We start from the raw sequence: 26,375 nt of genomic DNA, 5'->3' as shown, positions 1-26,375 counted from the left end.
GCAATTGGAAGGAGGTAACCCAGAATGACACCAAAGACATGGTTAAATTAGAAATATACTGCAATCAGTATTTTGGATCTTAGTTTTGATCAAAAACAGAGCTGTGGGGGGATTTCCGGCATGTCACGGTCTCTGCTTTCTATTGTTTTGTTGAACAAAAACAAAACTAAAATTTCCAAAACAATTTTTTTAAAAGTGCTTTGTAGTTTTTATTTGTGGTAATATCACTGTTATACAAACGATTATCTGAGTAAATGGCTTGTGAATCCTCATGGCAAGTTCTCCCAGCGCAATGAGACCCTGTAACAGGAAGTTCAGACAACAACACATTCATGTGTGAACACTTTGCCAAGTTCTCGTGCAAACATTCTTTTCTTGTCCTTCAAACAAGACACACAGGCAGGTAGTGCTGCAACAAACTATTTAAACTAACACGCTTTTTATTGCTGTCATATAATACATCTGTTTGGGGTTTTTTTAACTACATGAAACACACATAAAGTTTAAACCTTTCTTTTTTGTCTATTACATGTTGGCTTTGGCACGTATTGGTAAATGGCCTGCATTTGTATAGCGCTTTACTCAGTCCCTAAGGACCCCAAAGTGCTTTACATTCAGTCATTCACCCATTCACACACTGCGGATGGCAAGCTACATTGTAGCCATAGCTGCCCTGGGGCGCACTGACAGAGGCGAGGCTGCTCTGGCGCCACCGAGCCCTCTGACCACCACCAGTAGGCAAACATGGGGTTAGTATCTTGCCCAAGGATATTTGGCATGCAGCCAGGAGGCAGTGTGGGATCGAACCACCGACCTTCTGATTTCTCTTTCACAGACTTGTGAACACTGTTTGTGATCTGCCTTGTTTTTCTGTTCATTTGTCATTTACCTGACAGTTAAAGACAACCTGAGCTTGTCTCACAGCTTCCTTTGTGTCTCTGTAGGTTTCTAACTAGTCACGATGCCAGAGAGCGATAGACCTCAACACACTTGGATACCTCGAGTAATAAGTAAGAAAGTGATTTTGAACAGTTTTGCACACATGTGCAGCTGCTGGTGTCATTTGTAACTGAAACCATATCTGCCTTCCTTCAGGGTGTATCTATGGGATTTTTCTCATCATGTTTATTGTTCAGGGGATAGTTGGTAAGTGAGAGAGGCTCTATATTCAGACTGAATTTATCTACATTCATTTATGTGTTGGAAGGAAAATTTGAAAAATCAAATAACAAGAACTATGCAACAACGACTTGACAGTTGTCTTCATTTTCATGCTTGTGCTCTGTAGGATGTGTGTACTTTAATGACTGTCCAAGGGCGCCCTCCATTCCTGTCATTCTGGTTATTTGTGGATTCATACCTGTCTTCTTGGGATTGAGCTGGTGTAATATATTCTGCGACTGTCTGTTCCTCTACCTCTATTTTGCCTGGTTCATCATCGGTAAGTATCCTGGTTCTGGATCACTTGACCCAGCATTTTGAGGAACTTTGTTTTGAGCAGCCTTATTAAACAGCTCGTTTTCTGTTAAAATCAAGTTTTTTTCCATGCTTCTACTTTTGGGTCCACAAGTATAACTCCACAAAGTGTGTATCGTCAGATTGTGGCAGTAAGCTTGAAGTTAAATTCAGCTTCTTAACAGTGAAGGTTGCTGTTGTAATACATGGCCAGGCACTGCAGAACATACCTGATGTGATGTATGTATGTAGTATGTATGTAAAGCTAGACTAATGACTAATGAACTCGTGACTAAAATTAGACCAAAAACAAAACTTAAAGCTAAATTATTTTTGGAAAAATGATACAAATATTGCCCTGTGGTTGCTGAAAATGCAAGCCTGTCACTTCAGCCTCCAAACTGCTCTAAATGTTCACTTTATGATTTTTTCTACTGTTGGCTCTGTACAGCACAAACTGTCAGTTTATGAGAGGTAGCCAATCAAAAAAAAGTTGGCTGTTTGAAAATTAAACTAGATCATTATATAATAATTTAATCTCTAGAATGAGATTAAATTAAGTCAGCTTTTAAACACAAATAGAGATCAATGATAACCTGGCTATGAGTTCAAACATCTTGTCTGAAAAGTCATTTATATTAAGGTTTACTAAATGAAAGTTTTTTAATGCAAGAATTAATGCATTACGGCAATGTTTGTTGTTGCCAAGCATGATCAGACCTTATTTTCTGAGATCCTATTTACATTTTTCCAGGTAGCATAATCGTCTACTCCATCTATGAACCCGACTACAACAAGAACGCTACAGACACCGAGCACTACTGCAACAAGACGCTCTACCTGTCTGCATTTTGTTGCATCACCCTGACCTACATCCTGACAGGTGTTTATGTTTTCACTTATTTTTTTGCTCTCTGCACCAACCAGATAGTTTACGATGATGAGGATCGGCCACTGCTGTGGAGCTAATCATATGAATGTGTGTACGCTTGTGTGTTCCCCACCTCCTCTTAGACAAGTGGACCAATACTGATGAAACAGATTAGAATGGTGCCACAATAAAATATATCACACTGTATGAACATATACTACTACTACTACTACTACTAATAATAATAATAATGGCACGGACTGAAATAAAATCATAAGCAAACAACAGACCAAATATTATATTAATATTTTAATCTGTTCTTTATTTAGAACATCATACATTTAAGGAAGAAGTGAACATGACTTATTGAGATACAGAATTCAGTTAAGACACTGATGACCCATCATAGCAGAGGAAATGATCATGATTTTCCCTATTTAACAAACGTATATAAGTTTTGTGTTAATGAAATGTGTGATTTTGTTTATTTGCCAACATTCATGCCGTTTCTTTTTTGTTTAATTTTAAGTCAACAAAAATAAATAAATAAATAAATAAATAAATAAAAGGCTGCCCTTTTTATTACCCTGTTACATCTTCTGCAATTTTAAGTAGGAGAAGTATTTTGGAAGAGCAGAGATTTCGTGCTGCACAGAAACACATGTCAAACAGGAAAAGCTCAGTGGGTTTGGACAACAGCACAATGCTCCGGAGTCTGTTGTAGTCAGTATCATCCTCTATGCTGTTGCATGCTGGGACAGCAGGTTGAGGGTTGCAGATGCCAACAGACTGAATAAACTCATCTTCAAGGCCACTAATGTTGTGGGGATGGAGCCAGACTCCCTTAAGGTGATGTGGGAGAGGCAGATGTTGTCCATGATAAGGACAATACTGGACAATACATCGCACCCACTCCGTGACGTTCTGGCCAGTCACAGCAGCAGGTTCGGTGACAGACTGAGATTACCTACATGCAATGTTGCGCTTAAATGCAGATGCTGCTCTCAACCTTGGTGTTTTTCTAAGCATTTGTACTGTGGTGAGTACTTTGTACTGAGCCCAACATAAACATAATAACCAATCAATATAAGTTAAGATTGAAGCAGCCACTGATCCATTTTTTCATCCTGAGACCAATCTTTTAATTTAATCAAAGTAAAGTTAACTTTTACTTCTGAGCCATAGGTGGTTCAAGTTTAATAGCCCAGCTACCCTGGTCTATATTAAAAGGACCTGCTCTCAGATTCAGACCTCAACATCACTCAGTGACAAGAGACAAATCATCCTATATGTTCACTCTTTGTAGTAACTCCAAAATTAACTGATAAAAACATTAGAAAAGGAAAGAAAAGAAATAAAGTTCCACATGATGTGCAGCTGTTTTATTGATAAAGTTAAAGAGAAAACATCAAAGGAATTAATCATCCATGTAACTGAGTCACTATACAGGAACATAAACAGTACCTTTGTTCCGTGTTTCAGAAAGTTGTTAATCTCAGACCTGCAGAGCGTCTGTTTTAAACACTGAATATAGTCAGCTGCATGAAGATGAGATTTTCTCTGAGCATTAAAAAAAGCCTAATGGAAGGTCAAAGGTCATCACTTGATGGCTGAAATAAAAACTTTCATCTGGAATTCTTTCACTTGTGTTTTTCCAATGGTGTGATATTTACCACAAAGTAATTCAGAGTCATTCATATCAGAGCAACCAGAAAGGATAATACATTTTTAGATATACAACTTTCTACAGGACTAAATATATTATCTTTGTGTAACAGTGCTGGGTTTGTCCATCTTTTCCTGTCTTCTCATCCTACAGTGGAGGTCTGAAGAAGACTATGAGTCCTGCTTGGTCCCTGTTACGACCTTTACTCTTCCTGATGTTTCTGAAATGATGTCTCTCTCTCTCAGTGCGTCAACAGAACATCTGGCACAGGACAGCTGTGGTAAAAGAAATTGAAATAAAATGAAAGAAAGGAATTTTCTCCAAACATCTGGACCCAGGAAACCCAGCTTGGGCCTGATGGTCTTCTTCACAAGTTTTCCCCCAGGGTGAATGTAGCTGTTGATAATAATGTGGACTGTTATTAAAGGGTACATGAAACACTCAACACATACAGGCTAATTTACATCACAGAGCTCTGCTCTCAAATACTGACTTTAAGAAATAAGTGCTTAAAGTTAAAGATTTAAAACATACTTAGTGCCATCTTCTGTCAGTATGGTCTGTGATGTCATGTGGTTGGTTGGTTGGTTCGGGCTAACAGAATAACATTAATTTATTTTAGCTAAGTAGTAGCAGAATTGATAACTCAGAGGAACATAAGGACACTAAAGCTAAAAAATCTGTTTAAGGGGATCACTTTTGTGCTGTCAAGGCTTAAGAAACCAAGGTAATACTGTCCACTATCAGTCTCTTTAACAGTAAGTGGCCATTTGCTGTTTGGCTAGCTGCACTCAAACCGGACATCCAGCTGTTAGCTGTAATGTTGGGTTTATTTGTAAAACACTTTATGAATAAAAACGAAGGAGAGCGCCTTTCAGACATCAGGCCTGGTGAAGCCGACAGAACCACATCATATGCAAAAAAGCTAAGATGAGATTCTTATTTTGCCCAAGTGGATATGAACAGAATCGGTGACAATGAGCAGCCCTGGCCGAGTCCAAAACCCAGCGGAAACGAGTCCAACTTGTTGACAGCTATATGGACCAAGCACTCCATATAGTTAAAGCACATCCTCCAGTCCCCCTTCTTGAACATGGGAACAACCATCCTGTCTGCCAATCCAGAGGTGCCGCCCCTGATCTCCACACAACATTGCAGAGGTGTGTCAACCAAGACAGCCCTACAACATCCAGAGCCTTCAAGAACTCAGGGCAAACCTCATCCACCCCAGGGGATGCGAGAGACCCTGCTTATGCAGAGCACAGTTTTTTTGCCTTTGTCATCAGAACGTCAAGACAGTGTGACAACATTTCCTATATTTAAATCTTCCCAAATACAACACAGCATCTGTTCCTTGGAGGATGCAGTGCTAGGGAATATAAAGTTTAAGCTAGCTATAAAACTGAAAATACATTCTTTGCAACAACTTTTAGTGAAGAGAAAATGTGACTCGGGAGCTGTGAGAAAGAAAGTCTCACCTTACAGCAGTTTTGACAACCTAAGGACTAAACTACAGGTTGTAAAGTCTTTCCTTGTTAACGATTTCTTGAAAAAAGAAAACAAAGCTTGTGTTTTACTGGGAGACATAAGCATGGTAGTTTGTATTGTAGAGTTATCAGACACATTGTGGTTTTTCTCTCAATAATGACTTATTGATTTTATGGATGCTACATTTCTCCAGAAGAAAGCTTCATCTGTGGCATGAAATTTTACTGCACTAATGTTAAAGCAAAGCAGAGGCTGTAAATATGTAAATAATATGATTTATTGTGTTTCTCCACCCAGTTTGTGAATGTATATGTATAGAGAAGATAAGGACAGTGAGACACAATATTTTTCACAGTGTAGTTTGTGCAAAGTGGTCTCCATTAGCAGGAGGAAAATTAGCTCATGTCAGCATTCACTGTGTCAAAAAGGAGCCCATCAATCAAACAGGTCATACATATGTGGTTAGTCATAACTCACTGAACTTTCTATGAAAAGTGGAGGGAAGAACTTGGATGACAACAGCAGAAACATCTTGATAGTAAAAATATGTTTGACCGGTAATACTGGTTTATTCAGAGTTTTGGTTTCTGCTGAGTTACTCTCCGTGCAAAAGTTCAGCCACTTGCTTGCTTTCTTGCTCATTTCATGTGTACAAACTGACATAATAACGGTAATAGTAAAGTCTTATGTGCTGGTGTTCATAATATTTTGTTATTTTTGATATGTAACACTTTTCATTTCATTTTGTGTAATTTGTCTAATTCAGAGTCGATCTTTTCTCATGTTCACTAAAAGCTCACATGAATCTGATTACTGAGCCAGTGTGTTATAGTTTTAATCTTTCTATACAACAGAACACTTTACCAGAGATGTGGAAGTGTGTCTTTGTTCTCCCCCTACTGAAAGGTGGTTCTTCAATGGTTAATGATTACAGGTCAATTTCCAAACTCTGTATCTCAGCTAAGGCTCATGACAAACTTTTTAATGATTAATTTCAAGTTTTCAAGTTTCAAATTTCACATTTTATTGTCATGTACAGATAAACAGTGTATCCACATTTATCCATAATGAAATTGTTTGGCTCGTGCTCTTCAGGTTTACAGCTTTACATGAGAATATAGTTTAAAAGTTATCTGGATGACAATAGCTTTTTATCTCCTTTCCAATCTGGTTTTAGGAAACTGCACAGTACTGTAACTGCTTCCCTGTGGCCTCATAGAGATACTTAGGTATTGTGATTGAAGAAAATCCTTCCTTTAAGCCACACATTGACCATGTATTAAAGAAACTAACTTAGAAACCTTTTCAGAAACAGATCCTGTCTCTCTTTCACCACGAGGAAATGTCTTGTTGCTGCCACCTCTTTACCCCTCCTGGATTGCGGTGACATAATTTACATGAATGCCTCTGCTCACTCTCTTCATCTGTTGGATTCTGTCTATCATGGAGCATTAAGATTTACAACAGGCTGTAAACCTTTAACACACCACTGTACTCTATATTTTCTGGTTGACTTGTCCTCAATGGCCTTACGCAGGATGGTTCATTGGTATCACTTTATCTATAAATCTATTACTGGTTTACTGCCTCATTATTTAACAGAGTACATGTTACACAAACTACACAGTTTAGTCACTGACTGTGTCAGGACATCATTACATTCACCCCTCCATCAGTTCGTGCAGATCTTGGGAAGAAGGCGTTCTCATTTTCTGTCCTTGTTCACTGAGTAAATTGCAAAAGGAAACTGTCAGTGGATTTCACTTGCAGACTTCAAAAGACGTACAAAAGTTTTTGTGAAATCATCACTGGGAACATTGAGACACTGAGTCTCAAAGGGACAACCTGTATAAATAAAGGTTGAATTATAACAAAAAATTAACTGAAAGTTATAAAAAGATAAAAATATCGACCAAATCCATCAACACAAACACAGTGGTGATTTATTGTTTTACAGGAATGCTGTAGCACTACATTGCTGTAGATCATCTAAACAAGTTTAACTGTTTAACTGTACAAGATGTGGCAAATGGAAACAGCACACACACGCGCACTAGTTGCTAAATCAGCTGGGGAATGTTGTTTTTCTCTATGTAACTGACAGTTTGATGACAGGATGTCCTGACATGGTAAATGGCCTGCATTTGTAGTTTCTAGTCCTTAAGGACCCCAAAGCGCTTTACACTACATTCAGTCATTCACACACACATTCACACACTGGCGATGGCAAGCTACGTTGTAGCCACAGCTGCCCTGGGGCGCACTGACAGAGGCGAGGCTGCCGGACACAGGCGCCACCGGGCCCTCTGACCACCACCAGTAGGCAAACATGGGGTTAGTGTTTGCCTACTTTGCCCAAGGATATTTGGCATGCAGCCAGGAGGCAGCCTGGGATCGAACCACCGACCTTCTGATTAGTGGCTGACCTGCTTTGCCACCTGAGCTACAGCCACCCCATACATGACAGACATGCTGCTGCAAGTCCTGGTACCAAATTGCAAAAAATCCTGCACTTGATGGTGATGTATGCTATTGGCTTGAAGCCAGGTCCGAGCCAGCTCCAATCAGCCAGAACTCTGTTATCATGGTTCCAAATTGGTAGATGTCGTTCAATGTCCTCCATCGAGAGTGTCACCAAACATACACTACAGCAGACCATCGAGTATCCGATGTATAGCAAACGTCTCCTCAGAACAATCGGGCTCTCCCAAGCCCAGGCTTCTCATCGAGAAGAGGTTGTCAATTTCATTAAAGGGCCAGTTGTGGATTAAAATCGTTTCTAGCTTGAATAACACAATATAGATTCATTAAAATCCTGGATCGATTTTAAAATATTTTGCCCGAAATGTCAGAATCTCAGGTTAAATCTCACAAAAACCACCAAACAGCTAAAACAGTAAATGAGATCAGGTACACGGATTCTGCAAAAAGATGTTAGCTTTCAGCCTCGCCGGCACGGACATGCGGTCGAGGCTGAAAGCCGATTTAAAAGTTTTATCTTTGAAAAATTAAGCTAATTTGATTAGACTGACCTACGATTTTTCCACAAAGAGGATTTCAATGCAAAAAACAAATCTGATTAATCGGCGCACAATTTTGTGTGTTTTATTCAACATTTCTACACTCTTGGTTTTGCTGGACAAAAATATCCAATCATTCGAAACTAATAGGAGAGACAACAAATAGTGTAAATAACTGAGTTTGTCACATGTACATTTGCAAGCAAGCAAGCATACATGTGAATACACACACACACACACACACCTTGGGTTACTTGGGAACCACTATGGGAACCTTGGTGCCCAGTAGAAACTCTCTTCTACTGGATAGCTCAACATTTCTATCATTCAGTGATGAAGAGGAGCTGAGGCTGCCATCAGAGTGAAGTCAAAGAATGGGAACTTTTTTAAAAAGTGCTTTGTAGTTTTTATTTGTGGTAATATCACTGTTATACAAACGATTATCTGAGTAAATGGCTTGTGAATCCTCATGGCAAGTCCTTTCAGCGCAATGAGACCCTGTAACAGGAAGTTCAGACAAGAACACATTCATGTGTGAACACTTTGCCAAGTTCTCATGCAAACATTCTCTCACAGGCAGGTAGTGCTGCAACAAACTATTTAAACGAACACGCTTTTTATTGCTGTCATATAATACATCTGTTTTATTTGTATAGTACATGAAACAAACAAAGTTTAAATCTTTCTTCTTCTTCTTTTTGATATTACATGCTGGGTTTGGCACATATTATTTCTCTTTCACAGACTTGTGAACACTGTTTGTGATCTGCCTTGTTTCTCTGTTCATTTGTCATTTGCCTGACAGTTAAAGACTTTTAAATAAATTTTATTTTATTTTATTTTATTTTATTTTATTTTATTTTATTTTATTTTATTTTATTTTATTTTTTTTGCTTTGCTCTATGCTCTATGAGAAAACACACTTCTACCCTGTGGGGCAAGGAATCGCCTGCAGTAATATTTGAAGGCCACTAGATGTCCCCCTAATGCCTCTACATCATGCAGTAAATAATTGTTATGTCTGAATCTCGAATAACAAATTTTCTCAACATTATTCATTTTCTTTTCATTATTAATATATATCCTTTTTTGCCTTTTGACATGATTTTTTTCTACACTCAACCATCAGTGAAATTAAATTATTAAAAATAAAAGAGAGTGGTGTTGGAACTGAGAACAGGGCGTGTATTTCACAAGTAGCAGAAAGACCTCGTCCGGCACAGGAAGTGCTTTTATACTCTGTCTACAACAATGTTTATGCGAATACGAGGGGAGGCTGATGGAAACTTCTTCGGGGAGTAAAACTGTCAGTTAGAAAAGAAGAACCATGGCCTACTCTCATAAGAGTCTGGGGTTTTTCTTCGACAGAGACATTGTCAGCGGGTGTTTATGTTTTTGCTCTGATCTGTGAACGCAAAAGAGACCTTTGGAAAACTGCAAACTGACACTGGAAAAAAGATACAGTGAATTTTCTGCATACCCTGAGCTTTACCCCACATTTCCTTAAATATACAAAAAACAAACAAGAAAAAAAACGAAAACAGAAAACAGATATTTTTTTATTGTTAATTTGCTTTATGTAGAAGTGATTCAAATGTATAATTACCAAGGAAATGGCTGTACTTACTTGTGATTACATGATATAACTGTAATGGGAAGGGCAGGCAAAAAAAGGCGTTAAAATGAAACAGTGTAAGAGGAAGTTGAAACAATATCACGTGCACATTGCTGTGTATGTGGCCACGTACTTGCAACAGTCCTTTTCTGTATCTTCAAATGTGTCCGGTCAGACACACAAACAGGTCGGTCTGTAACAATCTATTTAATGCTTTCACATAATACACTTTAATTTGCTAATTATTTTAACACAGGAAAGGAAGTTCATGGTTATTTCCTTGAATTGTAAATGATAAAATTCAGTGCCTGGTTTAAAAAGATGGAAAAACATTGACAGACAGGCAAATATTAACAGCTGGAGGTTATCTCGTGGCTATCTTTGTGTCTTTGTAGGTTCGACTAATAGTTATCATGTCAGGGAGTCAGAGACCACAATTTGTGTGTGGACTACGAAACATAATAATAGGTGAGAGAAATCTTTGCACATGTGCAGATGGTGCACACTGCGATTTGTGACTGACAAAGTGCTGTATCTGCCTCCTTCAGGATGTACCTTGGTCATTTTCTCCTTCACATTTGTTGCTCAAGGAATACTTGGTAAGCAAGAGATACTGTTATTGCAATGTTCAGATCAGATTCATGCGAATGTATTTTTATGTGTCACAAAAATCCCAAAAGGTTGATTCTGTTCATCTGGACGTAGTGTTTTCAGTTGGAGAAATGTTTCGTCACTCATCCAAGTGACTTCTTCAGTCTCAGCTGACTGCAGGTTTCCCCAATCTTATAAACAGTACATTTGCATAATGACTGAAACCAGCCCACTGAAGGAACAATGGGCTGGGAGGTCAGTTCCTTGATCATTAACATCATGATCATTGATCAACAACCACTGGTCCACTGGTCAATGGCCATGAGTACCATTCACAGAGAGATGGGGAATGGCTGCAATCACAGCATTGTAAGATGGCGAAAGATGTACCCTTAGGCCCCCTCCTCGATTCAGAGATGGTCTTTCCATTTTCACATAAATGGCCTCCTTGACTCAGCGCTCAAACCAGCGTTCCTCCCTGTCCAGGATGTGTACATCCTCATCATTGAAAGAGTGAGTCCACTGGCCTGTAGGTGTAAATAGACTGCAGAGTCCTGGCCTGACGAGGTAGCTCTTCTGTGCTGTGTCATCCGCTTCGCCAGAGGTTGTTCCCAATGGAGCAAGGAACTGACCTCCCAGCCCATTGTTCATTCAGTGGTGCTAATTTCACTCATTATGCAAATGTACAGGGTGGGCCATTTATATGGATACACCGTAATAGAAAGGGAATGGTTGGTGATATTAAAGTCCTGTTTGTGGCACATTAGTATATGTGAGGGGGAAAACTCCTCACGATGGGTGGTGACCATGGTGGCCATTTAGAAGTCGGCCATCTTGGATACAACTTTTGTTTTTTCAATAGGAAGAGGGCCATGTGACACATCAAACTTATTGGTAATGTCACAAGAAAAACAATGGTGTGCTTGGTTTCAATGTAACTTTATTCTTTCATGACTTATTTACAAGTTTCTGACCACTTATAAAATGTGTTCAATGTGCTGCCCATTGTGTTGGATTGTCAATGCAACCCTCTACTCCCACTCTTCACACACTGATAGCAACACCGCAGGAAAAATGCCAGCACAGGCATCCAGTATCCATAGTTTCAGGTGCTTCACATCTCGTATCTTCACACCATAGACAATTGCCTTCAGATGACCCCAAAGATAAAAGTCTAAGGGGGTCAGATCGGGAGACCTTGGGGGCCATTCAACTGGCCCACGACGACCAATCCACTTTCCAGGAAACTGTTCATCTAGGAATGCTCGGACCTGGCACCCATATTGTGGTGGTGCACCATCTTGCTGGAAAAACCCAGGGAACGTGCCAGCTTCAGTGCATAAAGAGGGAAACACATAATCATGTAGCAATTTCAAATATCCAGTGGCCTTGAGGTTTCCATTGATGAAGAATGGACCCACTATCGTTGTACCCCATATACCACACCAAACTATATACCATCGCTTTTGTTGTTCCAACAGTCTTGGAGGGATCCATCCAATGTGGGTTAGTGTCAGACCAATAGCGGTGGTTTTGTTTGTTAACTTCACCATTCACATAAAAGTTTGCCTCATCACTGAACAAAATCTTCTGCGTGAACTGAGGGTCCTGTTCCAATTTTTTTTTTTTTGCCCATTCTGCAAATTCTGTGCGCCGATCTGGCTCATCCTCGTTGAGATGCTGCAGTAGCTGGAGTTTGTAAGGGTGCCATTTGTGAGTAGCTAATATCCGCCGAAGGGATGTTCGACTAATGCCACTCTCCAGTGACATGCGGCGAGCGCTACGCTGTGGGCTCTTGCTGAATGAAGCTAGGACAGCCACTGATGTTTCTTCATTAGTGACAGTTTTCTTGCGTCCACAATTTGGCAAATCCAACACTGAACCAGTTTCACGAAACTTAGCAAGCAGTTTGCTAACTGTAGCATGTGAGATGGGTGGTCTCGTAGGGTGTCTTGCATTGAAATCTGCTGCAATGACCCGGTTACTGCGTTCACCAGATATCAACACAATTTCGATCCGCTCCTCACGTGTTAACCTCTTCAACATGTCAATGGCTGTGAACAAAGAGAAACTTGTAAATAACTCATGAAAGAATAAAGTTACATTGAAACCAAGCACGCCATTGTTTTTCTTGTGACATTACCAATAAGTTTGATGTGTCACATGGCCCTTTTCCTATTGAAAAAACAAAAGTTGTATCCAAGATGGCCGACTTCTAAATGGCCACCATGGTCACCACCCATCGTGAGGAGTTTGCCCCCTCACATATACTAATGTGTCACAAACAGGACTTTAATATCACCAACCATTCCCATTGTTTTACGGTGTATCCATATAAATGGTCCACCCTGTACTATAAGATTGGGGAAACCTGCAGTCAGCTGAGAATGAAGAAATCACTTGGATGAGTGAGGAAACGTTTCTCCCACTGAAAACACTACGTCCAGATAAACAGAATCAACCTTTTGGGATTTTTTTTACCTGGATGACTGAGCGTGCATCGAGACGTGTCACAAAAATAATTGAAAAATTAAATAATATTTCAGACATTGTGTTTTAGTTTTATTTATTTTTGTGCCCCATAGGTTCAGGACTCTATAACTGTCCCAGACAGACTTTTATCCCTTTCTACATGTCCCTGTATGGGATCATACCAGTGTTCCTGGCACTGAGCTTATGGTACAACTGGTGCAACACTTTCTGTTGGTCCATGACCATCATCTTCCTGTGTGGCTGGTTACTTGCAGGTAAACTTCAAATTTTTCTAACACCAAAGTAAACAGAGCAGGAAAAGTAAATAACAAGATGATTAGTTTGAAAAAATTGAGAATTTCACTACAAGGCCTGGACATTGTCCTTGTGAGTACAGGGAGACAAAAACATGAGCAAACCTTTGAAATAACAAGATCACATATGTAAAATTCCTCAACTTGGTTAGAAGTTTCTGTCATCGTGCACTTTAGTTTCAGGCATTTTGGCATTTTTGATTATTCTACCTAACGATGACCTCCCTCACTTGCACTAAGATTTATCTGCCCTCATATTTAAAATGTGAACAGCTATAACAAAACATAAAAAATATAACAATTTTATGTCTGCTTCATTTGTCATGAAATAACAAAGGGAACAGGTCTTATCAGTAAATCAGTCGATTTATTTGTAAATTAAACTGATCATATACGTCACGCAGTACTAGCTCCTTTTGGATATATAAGGAGAATACACAATGTTAAATGACCAAGAGCTGTTGTAATTTTTTGCTAATAAAACTGAATTGAATTTAACAGAAATAAATATTTCTTGTTTTCCCTGGATTTTTTTTTTTTTTTACAATTTTAAAATAAACTAATTACAGAAGCATTTTGAAAAAAGCTTGAACCCAGTTCTGCATTTATGTAGAGGCCGTGCAGGTCCATCACTCTCATTCTAATTTGAGATCATTTTTTATATTCTTCCAGGTAATATAGTCATCTACTCCATTTATGAACCCAACTACAACAAGAATATGACACAGCCTGATGTCTACTGCAACAAGACGCTCTACCTGTTCGCGTTTTGTTTCACCGTTGTGACCTACATCCTGTTAGCACTGCTCTTTTTATCTTGTTGCTGTTGTAGACAACGACAGCCCGATGGTGACAATGACACTCAAAGACTTGTGCTGTAGTTAAATAGAGATAATTAAAACAAGACAACAATTATGGCAGATGGTGCATTTAAAGACAGTTTTCCTGTGTGTCAGGATGTGTCAGGGTATATACCATGTGCATTCCACAACACTCTTTTAATATGTAAAAATATCCTTTGATAAAGCAAGTTTTAGAGTTGAGCACAACTTTATGTGACAGGAAGATGTGTCTGTGGCTGGACACAAACCACTTACTGTCCTGTTGCAGAAAGAGCAGCATTGTGTTTGCAAATAAGTCATGAAACAGTTTCTCCTCGTGTTCTTTATCATTAACATATCATGCTGTGCAGGAGTCTTGAGCCACCCCTTTTTGTTTGCATTAATATGTTTATTAAGACATGCAAACATACATAGAAATACAGCATATGAGGTAAAAACAGAATCTGTATAAAGTCAATATTTGGTGTGATCATCTTTATTCTTCAATACAGTCTGCAATCTCTCAGTCAAGCTTTCTTATTATTTCTTCAAGTAGTTTTCAGGAATAGTTCTCCAGGCTTCTTGGATTCCAAGCTCTTCTTTGGATGTTGGTTGGATGATTTATAGGTCACTGTTGTTGTCATACTATCATGATCACCATCGTCAAGCATGGTTTTCTGTCAGATACAGGGACTGCACTGAAAATGAGTGAAAAAGCAGCCAATGAAAGACCTTCAGAAAACCTGGAGAACTATTTCTCAAGACCACCTTAAAAATTACAATTAAAATCTGGCTCCTTGGGAAACGTTTTTTAAACATGAGGGTTGGCTCAAGTCTTTTGCACTATATATATTACATGATGTAATTAAATTTTAATAAAATGTATCTACATGTTAATTTATTGTCTTTGAATAAAAATAAATGAAACATTATGTCAATATTTCCTGTCCTTTTATTGGCTGATGCCGTCTTTTCCAGCCTGCTTCCTGAATAATATGAAATGACAATTTTCACAATAAAAGCAGGAGATGCATTTTATAAAAGCAAACTTTGTGCTGCTGAGAAACATGTGGCATTAAATTCTTGAGGTAGAGGTCCGAGAGGGTTAGGGCAATTGAGAGGAAGTGTTGTTATCTTAAAACAAAAGCCTGTCAAAAGTGTGTTTGTATTTACAGAAGCTGTTGTGTCTGCAACGTCTTCTGCTGATAGTAAAACTACGAGAAAAGAAGAACCATGGCCTACTGTTTTTCCTTGACAGAGACATTGTCGGTGGTTGGCCACGTTTTTGCACTGATCTGTGACGCAAACAGTTCTTTAGGAACCTGAAACCTAAACTACGTTCAAAACCTTAAACTAATACTAGGAGAAAACAGCTTACAGTTTCTTAAAAAACTGAAGCAAGGAAAATATATTTGCGATTTTGTACTTTCAAATAAAGAATTATTTAAAAGAGTAAGTGGCTCTACTTATTAATGATGAAATTATATAACTGTAATGGGAAGGCAAGATAAAAAGAGAACAAGTAGTAACGTGAAACACTGTAAGAGGAAGTTGAAACAATATCATGACCACACGGCCACATTCACTGTGCTCATGTTCTTGCGACAGTCCTTTTCTGCATCTTCAAATGTGTCCCGTCAGACACACAATGCTTACTATTTTGACACGTGCACAAAGTCTTCAGGGTTTTTTAAATTGAATTTTTAGGATGCTTATTTCTTTAAGCCGATTCAGTGACACTTTTTTCTTTTGTTCTTGTTCCCGATAGCTTCCAAAACTGATGTATGTCAAAAAGAGCCCTTTACTCCCATGTGCATCCTCAGTTACTGAATCATGTCTGCATTCATGGCACTGAGCGTGTGCACAGCTCCAGGACTGCAGCGCCAAATGGTGCAACATTGTCTGTTGCTCAATCCCGATTGTGTTCTGCTGTTGCTGGTTCCTTGCAAGAAAAAAACAAACAAAACAAAACATATTAACAGCAGTAGATACCTGCTTTAAAAATATTATTTACAGACTGCACTGCCAGAATAACCAACAACATATAGACTGTGTATATATACATTTATTTATTACATTTAGAAAATAAATGCCTTAACCTCCTAAGACCTGAACTCTTCCACAGCATGCATTTTTAATTTCTCTTTGATATTTGGGCATATTGGGGCCCGATGAATGTAAAAACAAAGAATTACCAGATTTTTTTTAACCTTATTTTTGTTATTAAGAAAAATAAGAGCCACATATGAGGATATTCATTGAAAATTTTGATAGAACTGTAGCAGTATAATGTCCTCTAAGTGGATATCAGGCTCTTGCAGAGCAAAATTTTGTATTTTGGTCTAAATAACCCAAAATGTGATGTCCACATATGTGGACGCCAGGTCCTAGGAGGTTAAAGTAGCATCTTAAATTTTTTTACAGGTAATCTGTGGCTCTACTACAATTTTAAACCCAAATGCAACAAGAGCACAACCAAAGCCACTGTCTACTCGAGCGAGACACTCTGTCTGTTTGCATTTTGAAACACCAACTAGACCTGCATCCTGGTTGCACCGCTGTTTTTCTCTTTTTTTGTTCTGATGGCGATAATGAGACTCAAACACTTGAGTTTTGCTATTAACATATCAGGTACCTAGAAATCACTGTGGAATAGACCGTATGTGAATTCTAATGCACACATTTATTTTATTAAGGTGTTAGCTTGAAGGAGATTACTAGTTGGCGTCACACATTTAAAAGTAGGAGAGACCGGGGATAGTTGTAACGTGGGTCAGTTGTAACACTTCCAATTTCTCCAATCAGGGCTAAGTTTCAAATGATGTGACTCATCCTGTGCATGCCCAACTCAGTTCTGCTATCACTTGTGAAAAATCAGCACATTTTGTCAAACACAGACAATTTAACACGAAAAAAAGTAATTTGTATGCCAAAAAGTAGGTTTTTCTACTTTATTTCAATTTCAAATAGCATTATTTGCTTTGCAGTTAATCTAATCAAACTTAAATTATGTTATTTGTATGTCTATGGGGATATATTCTGTGTAGGTCTTTAGTGTTAATGTTTTAGCCGTTGGCTGTAATGTTAGCTAGTTCATGGCTATAGGAGTCTGGGTCAGTTGTAACAGCAACAGTTTGGGTTAGTTGTAACAATAATGCAGATGTTACAACTTACCACACTATTACTTTAACTTATATTAAACAAGTTGGGGCAACGACATCAGCAGAGAGGTTCACTGGTCGCTTTTGTAGATGCGGTTAATGCCATTGGCAACACAATTCCTCCACTGTTTGTGTTCCCACACATACATTATGCAGACCACTGTATCAGAGATGGACCAGTAGGAAGTATTGGTAGTGGAAATAAATCAGGATGGGTGCAAGAAACAGATTTCCTCATCTTTCTGAAGCACTTTGCAAACCACACCAAGGTAAGCCATGATAAAAAGTAATGGAATTGCGATGCTGGTGAACAACTACATTTTTTCAGCTTCATTGTTATGTTCAAAATTGGTGCAAGAGTTGTAGGTTATAATGCCCACTGAGCCAATGAGGCCAAACTCAAGGAAGACCAACCAAAGTTAATGAAATATTCAGTTGCAGAAAATTCCATCATTTGTCTTTTTTGGGGGGTTGACATATGTTCAAAAGCTAGATTTCTGCATTCTGTCACACACACACACACATAGTTACATAAATGGCTCTAAGTGCATTCATGTGTTGAATAAACAAAGATTACATGTTAATGTTTTGTTAGTACCCTTATTTCATTGTGTTACATTTCACCCCAGGATATGTTACAACTAACCCAGACTATGGGGTTAATTGTAACATTCCACTCTTTGTGTTTGAGGCCATACCATGCAATGGGTAATTGTGCTGCAGAGAAAATAGCTGCACTATTTAATAGCTGAGACATGTAAATACTTTGCATTACATTTTGAACCCACTACCTTAAAAGAGCTCCAATTTACAGACAGAAATGTCAAAAATGTTACAACTATCCCCGGTCTCCCCTACTCATAAGGGTGACAAAGTGCTGTTTCTTCACTGAGAACTTTTAGTGAAATGACCTCACTGAAACATATATACAGTTTACAGTACAGACCTTATTAAATACAATTACACGTGCATTTTGGTGAAAAGCTTATATGCATTTTAATGGTTTCTTAAAGTAGGCAAAATTCCTTTAAAGACCGCACTGTCATGAGGCTCCTCACCTGTTTGCGTTCATGCTGTACAATACTGCCACCTTGTGTTTAAAGGCGTCTGTGTCCTGTTAACAGCAAGCTGGTCAGTAACTAGTTTCTGGAGGTTTGCGCATGCACATTTTCGGTAAACCTCTGGTCTTTAATGGTAAACCGAGGGGAGACCAGAGTCAGGCGCACGCTGGTCTGCTTTTACTTCTCTAAGATCAGTCATTAGCCTTCCGTGATTTCGTTTCATAAAAGAGAAATTTCCTCTTGCTAACCAACATGTGTGATGCAGACAGGGGCGGATCTGCACGGGTGGCATGGACCACCCTAAAATAATCTCTTACCACACCTGGTGCCACACTAGTTTTGCATACGACAGTACTAGAGAGAAACGTGGACGGTTCATTCTCTGCCAGATCCTATAGTTTCACATTTCTAAAAGAAGTAAAACATTTCTTATGTTCCACTTTCTCAGTAATTTGACTTTGTACTTTTTATGTGATATAGCTGACATACAAGCAAATGATGTAAAGGTAGATTTGTCATAGAGAAAGGCTCCATTCATGATTTAATCACTGAATCGTGACTGTGACCAAATCTTCTCACCGTTAACAGTTAAAGTCCTGTCAGACACTAAATGATAGCCCTACAAACAAACTGTTTAATTCTCTCACTTAATACATTTCAATTTTATTTAATAATTATTTTGCCAAATGTAGAAAATATTTAAAGCTTCACATTCTGTTTGCGATTGGCATCCACTCAGAAAGCTGGTTTAAAGAAACCGGAAGTAAAAGCACTTCAAGCACTTTGAATCATTTAATCAGTTTAATAATTTCAACTTTCAAATAAAACAGATACAGTACTGTGCAGATGTCTTGACCCACCCCTCATTACTTTATATTCAGGACCAATCATGAGAAAAAGAAAGTAGAAGGAAGCACGTTACAGTGAAGTGCTGAAACTAACTACTAACTAAATCATGAGTTTGTGGATGGAAGTCACCTTGTTTATACTGATGATGGTAGGAACACAAAGATAGATATAAATACTGTCAAAGAATAAGCATAAAGCAGTTTCCTCCAATACTCTAAAGTGTTGTGTGATTGGGAAGTGCATCAAAACAAGCAATGGGTAATGACCATCACCCACTGTACAGTACATTTACTATAACATGAGTATATGAAGAGAAGTATGGAAGGTCTTACTTACGATGTCCTTATCACTGTCATATCACAGTAGTGAATTTGAATAGTTTTTATTTGAACACTGGTTAAACTCAGCTCTGTAGAAGAAAACTATTACAATAACAGCCACAATACTGTGTAAAATAGAAGTATTTTTATGGCCAGACACAAACCTTTCCTCATATACCATTCAGCACATTAATAAGTCAGCAAAAGTAAAAAAAAAATATGGCTTCAGCAGTGACATAAGCCCTTAGCCAACAGCCAAACTTGTTGTACCATATCCACGAATGACTTGTGTGGTGACCACAGTTGCGCTGGCGGGCTGGGTCTCCCTGATCTTCTGCTCACGATGCATCTGGCACCAGGCACAGGGGTAACAGAAAAGTACTGTGCACCAGTCCTCACAGCCAGAACCCTGCAGGGTGGAGAAGAACAAAATAAGCAACAGTGTTGGCATCCAGTCAATTAAGACACACAGATTTTTCATTATTCTGGACCCAAACCAACATGACTAGAAAGAAAATCAAGCAGCAACCTCCAAGGTTTAAAAGTGAAGCCAATGTGGAAGATTCAAAACTTCACTTCCTCTAGTGCCCACCTCCATCTTTAAAATCTTGTCTGTAACATAGCCCCTCCATCCCTAACCCAGCCTTACTTCGATGTTGTGTTGCTCTCTGATGGACTGGCGGAGTAAGCAGGACACCACGCCGCAAATATCCAGGAGTGGTGCGCAGCAGCACCATCCATGTTTACTAACTGTCATGCACTGCATGCAGGGGAAACACCAAAAGCCGCAGCAACCTTCAGACAGAAAAATATACAGATTTAAACTGCACGACAAAAAATGTAAGGAGCACTTTTCAATCAGATTATCACATCCACTCAGTTAAATCGCCTGGATATTGATGTGGTCAGTTAAGTAGCAGAGGTGGTTGGTTATCAGTTTCAGGTACTTTGATGTTAATGAAATTAAGAATAGCTGCACAAGAGAAACAACAATGAGACAACCCCCATAGAAGGCCGCTTATCCATCAGAAGGACACGTATCTGTTCCTTTATGCAAGGAGGAACAGGATGAGCATTGCCAAAGCTATAAATGACCACCAGCTAGTGTAAAAGTCTCTGACTGAACAATCAGAAACAGACTTCACGAGGGTGCCCTGAGGGCAGGTTCACTGTGAGCTTATGTGACAGATGTGAAAGGATCTGGTGAAGCCATGGAGAACGTTATGCTGGTGTAACATCTTTCAGCATGAGTGGTTTGCTGGTCGGTCAGTGATGGCCTGGGGAGGGATATCCATGGAGGGACACACAGACCTGACACCCTGACTGTCATTAGGAAGAAACCATGGACTCACTGTTAGACCTTATGCTGGTGCATTTGGTCCACGGCAATGCTTGGCTTCGTACCGAAAGTATGCAGGATGTTGAAGTTGATACCTGACCTAATCCTGTGAAGTACCTCTGGGACATTATGTTCCATCTGACAGTGCCAGGTTGCACCTCAGACTATCCAGGAGCTCAGAGATGCCCTGGTCCAGATCTGGGAGCATGCCAATGTTGTCAGGCATACATGCACAACAAAACTACCACTTTCATTACAGGTGAGCTGCTGTAAAGAAATTATGAAATTGTATGAAATTATATTTAATGTTTCAAATAGCAGTGTATACTAAAACACATACTTTTGTCATGGCAATAATGAAGCAAAGACTATAAATAATTCAAAACACAAAACACTGGGTCACCGACCCAGGATCATGACAACTTTGCTGTTTTAGTTCAACCTTGTCATATTTTTTGGCAGCTTTGGTAGAAACCAAAAGACAGGAAGAAAAAGAGGAAATGCCAAACCCTGAGAATGTTGCCTTCATGTGAGGTTTCAATTAGTTCTCTGGGTATTTAAACACTTCTCATTCTTGCTTTCAATTTGTGTGTTCCCTGTGCATGTGCTTCCTCTTCACATCTCGAGATCTGCATGTGTTCTGTTTGGTCACCTCATTGAGTGGTTCATTTTAAGTTTTCAGCCACCATTTGTTTTACTTTTTTTGGTGGATGGCATGAGTTTGTTCCAGTTTCCAGTCAGCTAAAATTAAAATAGTCCTTTTAATAACCTGCCTGTAGGTCCAGTGTTTGGCTCCTCATCCTCGCAGCCTTTCTTACTCAACCAATGAAAAGATATTTGCTTCTACCTGCAGAAACACCTTCACCACAGCATTTATGCCTCCACACTGTTGATAATGTCATTACATGTTAAGTCAGTCATGTTATGGCGTTTATTAAATTTCAGAAGGTTAAACTAAACTGCAGCACTCCTCTATGTCCTCACACATGGCGCTGCTGTCACAGTGGCATTATGAAGTTTTCTAAAGCCTCGTGAATGTTTGATTAGACAGTAAATATTACGTCTGACTGTAATACTTCACCAATATAGAGATACAATCATATGTGAGAATAGCACTATCAGAAGCAGCTGTTTGTTTGTAGTAATGCTGAATACGAATGTATTTACATTGTGACACAAAGACCTCCAAATGTTACCATGAAGTCACTGTGATCCAGCAAGTTTGCACTGGTCTACCATTGTAATGTTATTTGGATGCCCCAGTGGATCAAATAAAATGCTGATTTGCAGCTATTTCAGCTTTGAGTCAAACCACAGAGGGCCTGGAATATGAGGTCTACAATTTTAATATACTATTTAATAACAATACAAATAGAGTTTTTATGCAAAGAGACATTAAAGTGTTCAGAGACTAGTTTCCCAGTTCGCTTAGGGAACTCTGACTCCACAATGCTACTAAATGGTTATTGTTATGAGACAGTCTCAGATATTTTATCTTCTTGATTTTTTACTGACTTCAGACTCTCTGCTACCTTACTGCAAACAAAGTCTGAAACAAAGCTGAGGAAATCGCTCATGCTGAAATCCCTGCTGTTTGCAGAGGGTTCACTTACAGGTGTCCATATCAGAGCAGCAGTCACAGAGGTCGGTGCTCCATTGGCTAGAGTTTTGAAAAGCCCTGGTGACTGTCACCACCTCGGTGATCTGCTGGTGGATGGTAGCCATGACTGTAGGAAACAAGACAGAAATGAAGACGCAGACTGAAATGTTTTAGTGGTTATAGCTCTTGTGTATGAAGACATTTAGTGCTAGAATATGAAAATATGACAAAGGAAATCACTATAAATACCTTGGACCAGCTGTAACACTGATTTGTGTACAGTACAGAGGAAAGAGTTTACCATGCAAATTACATCATATTTACATTGATGTATTGCAACTATGTCTTCCTGAGAAAAAATACATCAAATATTACATTCATGAGTTCACAATGATTCACTTTATCAGTTTAAGAAAGAATGTCTTACCTTCTTCTTCTTCTCTCTTTCTCTGAGAAAAAACAAAATGAGACGTTTGGGAAACTCAGCATCTTGCCACAAATCAGAAAGAGGAAGTGAAAGTGGAGGTCAAGTGTGTTAAGGGCTCCGTGCGCGCGCACACACACACACACACACACACACACACACACACACACACACACACACACACACACACACACACACGCTGGAGGACCAGGAGAGTCGCAGACATCAAAATGTAAATGTAATAATTAAGTGTGCAATAAAGTGTGCCTTAATAAATTCATTTATAAATTATTTTTAAAATTTCTTTGTATTATGTAAATATCAATAGAGTTAGTCCTTTTGTTAGACTGGTGGGTGTAGCCTGCCCTGTAGTAGCTGGAATAGGCTCTAGCCCCCCACAACCCTGAGATGAATAAGTGAAGAGAATGGATGGATAGATAGATCAATGAAGTTATCTATTAGTTGGAGGAAATATGAACAAATATTTCTGAATGAACTATTAATTACCTAAACATAAAATAAGGATTTGAACAATGGAGACAATATGAGGATGAGCCAATAGCAGGACCCAAGGAGCAGACTCATACAACAGTGAAAGGATTTTATTTACAGTGAAAATAGCAACTTAAATGAGGTGATGAGTGTAGATTTAGTGTGCTCATCTTAAAGAGGGAGATGGGGAAGGTGTGGATGAGCAGCAGTCATGTGCTCCTGCCGCATCTCAGTGTTAATAGCGCTCTAGTTTTCATACAAACATGGCATGTCAGCAACATTGTGATTCCTTCTGTAGCAAGCTTATCAGAGAATCTTCTCCAAGCACAGCATCCCAGCAAACTTCAAACCCAGAAACACACTCAGACAAAAACTGGTTCACTCCAACTAAACAACGTGGTATTTGCTCTGCAATGCAGCGAGGAGAGCTCAGACTTCTACATTGGAGAAACCAAAGAGCCACATCATAAACCATTGGCACAACATGGAAGAGACGAGACTCAGTCAACGCCTTTTGTCACACCTTGGCACATGTGATGAGGCACGTGATCGACCCTCTTAAGGGACACTCCTGCTAGGATTTAAATACCTGGGACTTATTTGATCATAGAACTGAAGAAGTTTTATGGATAAGATGTTAAATCTTTAAGAAACTTAAAGAAGTCGCTTTTATTCCAACCTCGTTAGATTACCATGACCTGAATGATGGTGTCAGGGGTTTGTGTGTGGATGAGAGGAAGAGAGGACCCAAACAAGGACTCGTGGCTTGATTGAAGACGAGAAGGGCGTTTATTATACAAAATGGATCAACAGAACGTGAACGAACGCTGACTGGCTGAACTGAAAGCACACACGGAAACGACAACATCACATCAACAATAACACGACCCAGAACAGAGAGAAACGGAGGGTTTTAATACAGGGACTGATGAGGATGATAATGAGAGACCGGTGAGTACACAGCTGAACATAACGAAACAGGAAATGGAACATGTGGAAAATAAACAGTGAACATGAACTGAAAACGCTGGGTCAACGACCCAGGAACCCTGACAGGCGGAGAAACTACACAGATGTGTGCGCGTTGTGTGTGTGTGTTGCTATGCCTGGATCTGGGGTTCTCCCTGTGGGACATTGTTATGGAGGGTGGGTTCCCCTCCCTTCTGCTCCCCACTCGTTGTTACAACGACCAATGCTGGACGTGTAGCTCCAGGGCACCTGACAAGGTGTTGTGGCATGATTTCTGGCCTGTGCCCTCAGGGGATGCAGTTGGGGTGTTTTGAACCTCTTTAGCGCACAGCCGCCCCATCTGACTTTTCCTCGGCTCGTGCCATGGCCACTGTCCTCTGCCAGGGTGGACCGCCCATTGCGCCTGGTTGTCTTGCCTCTTGCCTTTTGACTATGGGCATCCATTCCCTCCCCTCTTTCTCTCTCTCTTTCTGTTTCGTTTCTTTTTCTATCCCTCCTCCTTCTTGTCTTTATTATTATCTCTTCTTCTGTCTTTTGCCAACCTGGCCCTCACCCCCTGTCAGCCCTGGCATAATAACCAGTCTGATAATAATGTGAATAATAAAATAAACTGAAATGACTAACAATAGGAGCCTATACAGAGTCTACAGCGCTCCTCTTGGCAAAGCAAATGTGTTTGGCTCAACAAAGCATTCAGACCATGTTTTTACTAAAAGTGCCTGACACGACAGGTTTAAAAAAAAGAAAGAGGGAGAAAAGAGAAGTTAGAGATAAATAATCTGGCTGTAACTAAATAAACAAATTGGAACAAATCAATACTGCTTACTTGTCACACTGTAGTTTAATCCAGGAAGCTTAATATTTGCAGGGTTAAGTTTCTTTGAGAATCCAAATATGGTGGTGTGATCCGGATGAGTGAAAGATCACAGCAAACAAGGTTACAACTTGAAGTACATCAGCAGGGCCAAACATCAGAGAGCCTTAAATGTTTAAATGTTACCACAAATGCTGCAAAAAAAACCTCCCACCCTGGCTTCTTCTTAATACGCCGCCCTCAAACACAGCTGAGTGGAACAACCTCAGCCCATGTAGCTCCGCCCACAGCATACCAAGCATAAACTTAAAACAAAACCAGCCCCAGCCTGCCCAGACCCTCACAGACAAATGGTCAAGAAGACAAAGTCTATAGAAAATGTTGCTTTGTAATATATTACTATTCTGCCATGATGTAGCTGGGCTACTTTTTTATTTTGCGAACTTAGAGGTAGGAGTGAAATCTTAAACCCCTGTGTGTCAGTCTGTTAATACTTCTGCGATCATTCCAAACACACACACTCAAACAAACTAAACTAGTTACATTCATAAACATTTGGCCCCAATATGTCAGTCTTTCACTACATTTACTGACATACAGACAAAAGAATGCTTGGGAGCCATGACTAAATGAGCTGCTAGAGGAGATTAACTGGATAATAATGCACGTGTACATAGATAAATATTTACTTATCCATGTGGAAGTAGTGTTGTAGGTCACAAAAATGCTGTTACATCCCACATAGCAAAATTGGTATGGCCTGGATCTGATCCACACAATGTGCTTACACATGGCCCACATGCCGCAAAGAATGACGGCCCTTTGGTGACCCAGATCTGGTTTGCCAGAGGTGGCCCACACATGGGCCAGCACAAGGCCAGTTGCAGACACACTGCTGGCCCTGTGCTGGCCCAGAACAGTTTCAGCTCTGGCCCAAGATGTCAGCCTAATGTGTACCTTAATCAAGCCATGTAATAACAACATGTACCAGGACATAATAGTGCAAAAGTACCACAACAAAACTCTGTTCAGA

The 26,375-nt window shown here is 39.5% G+C and overlaps 2 protein-coding genes across 3 annotated transcripts; one reads left to right on the top strand and one right to left on the bottom strand.

Moving 5' to 3' along the window:
- Window positions 1-10,235: 10,235 nt before the first annotated feature.
- LOC102790313 (uncharacterized) lies at window positions 10,236-15,245 on the top strand. Its single transcript, XM_035912482.2, has 5 exons — window positions 10,236-10,302; window positions 10,511-10,583; window positions 10,664-10,714; window positions 13,292-13,453; window positions 14,165-15,245. Exons 2-5 carry the CDS (start codon window positions 10,529-10,531, stop codon window positions 14,371-14,373), a joined length of 477 nt encoding a protein of 158 aa, XP_035768375.2. The 5' UTR covers window positions 10,236-10,302; window positions 10,511-10,528; the 3' UTR covers window positions 14,374-15,245.
- Window positions 15,246-15,993: 748 nt separating this feature from the next.
- LOC102790017 (cornifelin homolog B-like) lies at window positions 15,994-25,521 on the bottom strand. Of its 2 annotated transcripts, XM_087837055.1 has the most exons (5): window positions 22,893-22,947; window positions 22,657-22,770; window positions 20,354-20,499; window positions 19,977-20,113; window positions 15,994-16,261 (listed from the first exon to the last, which is right to left on the bottom strand). In XM_087837055.1, exons 1-5 carry the CDS (start codon window positions 22,945-22,947, stop codon window positions 15,994-15,996), a joined length of 720 nt encoding a protein of 239 aa, XP_087693181.1. The 2 variants fall into 2 exon arrangements, with proteins under 2 accessions (XP_087693181.1, XP_006801792.1); XM_006801729.3 differs by lacking the exons at window positions 15,994-16,261; window positions 22,893-22,947 and adding an exon at window positions 25,355-25,521 and having other exon boundaries at window positions 19,341-20,113.
- Between the last annotated feature and the right edge of the window lie 854 nt (window positions 25,522-26,375).

This window comes from Neolamprologus brichardi, chromosome 3, assembly GCF_056152115.1.
Source record: "Neolamprologus brichardi isolate AB-2024 chromosome 3, ASM5615211v1, whole genome shotgun sequence".
NCBI classification, from domain to species: Eukaryota; Metazoa; Chordata; class Actinopteri; order Cichliformes; family Cichlidae; genus Neolamprologus; species Neolamprologus brichardi.
Note: the sequence above shows the minus strand (reverse complement) of the source record. Positions and strands in the feature narration are given on the sequence as shown.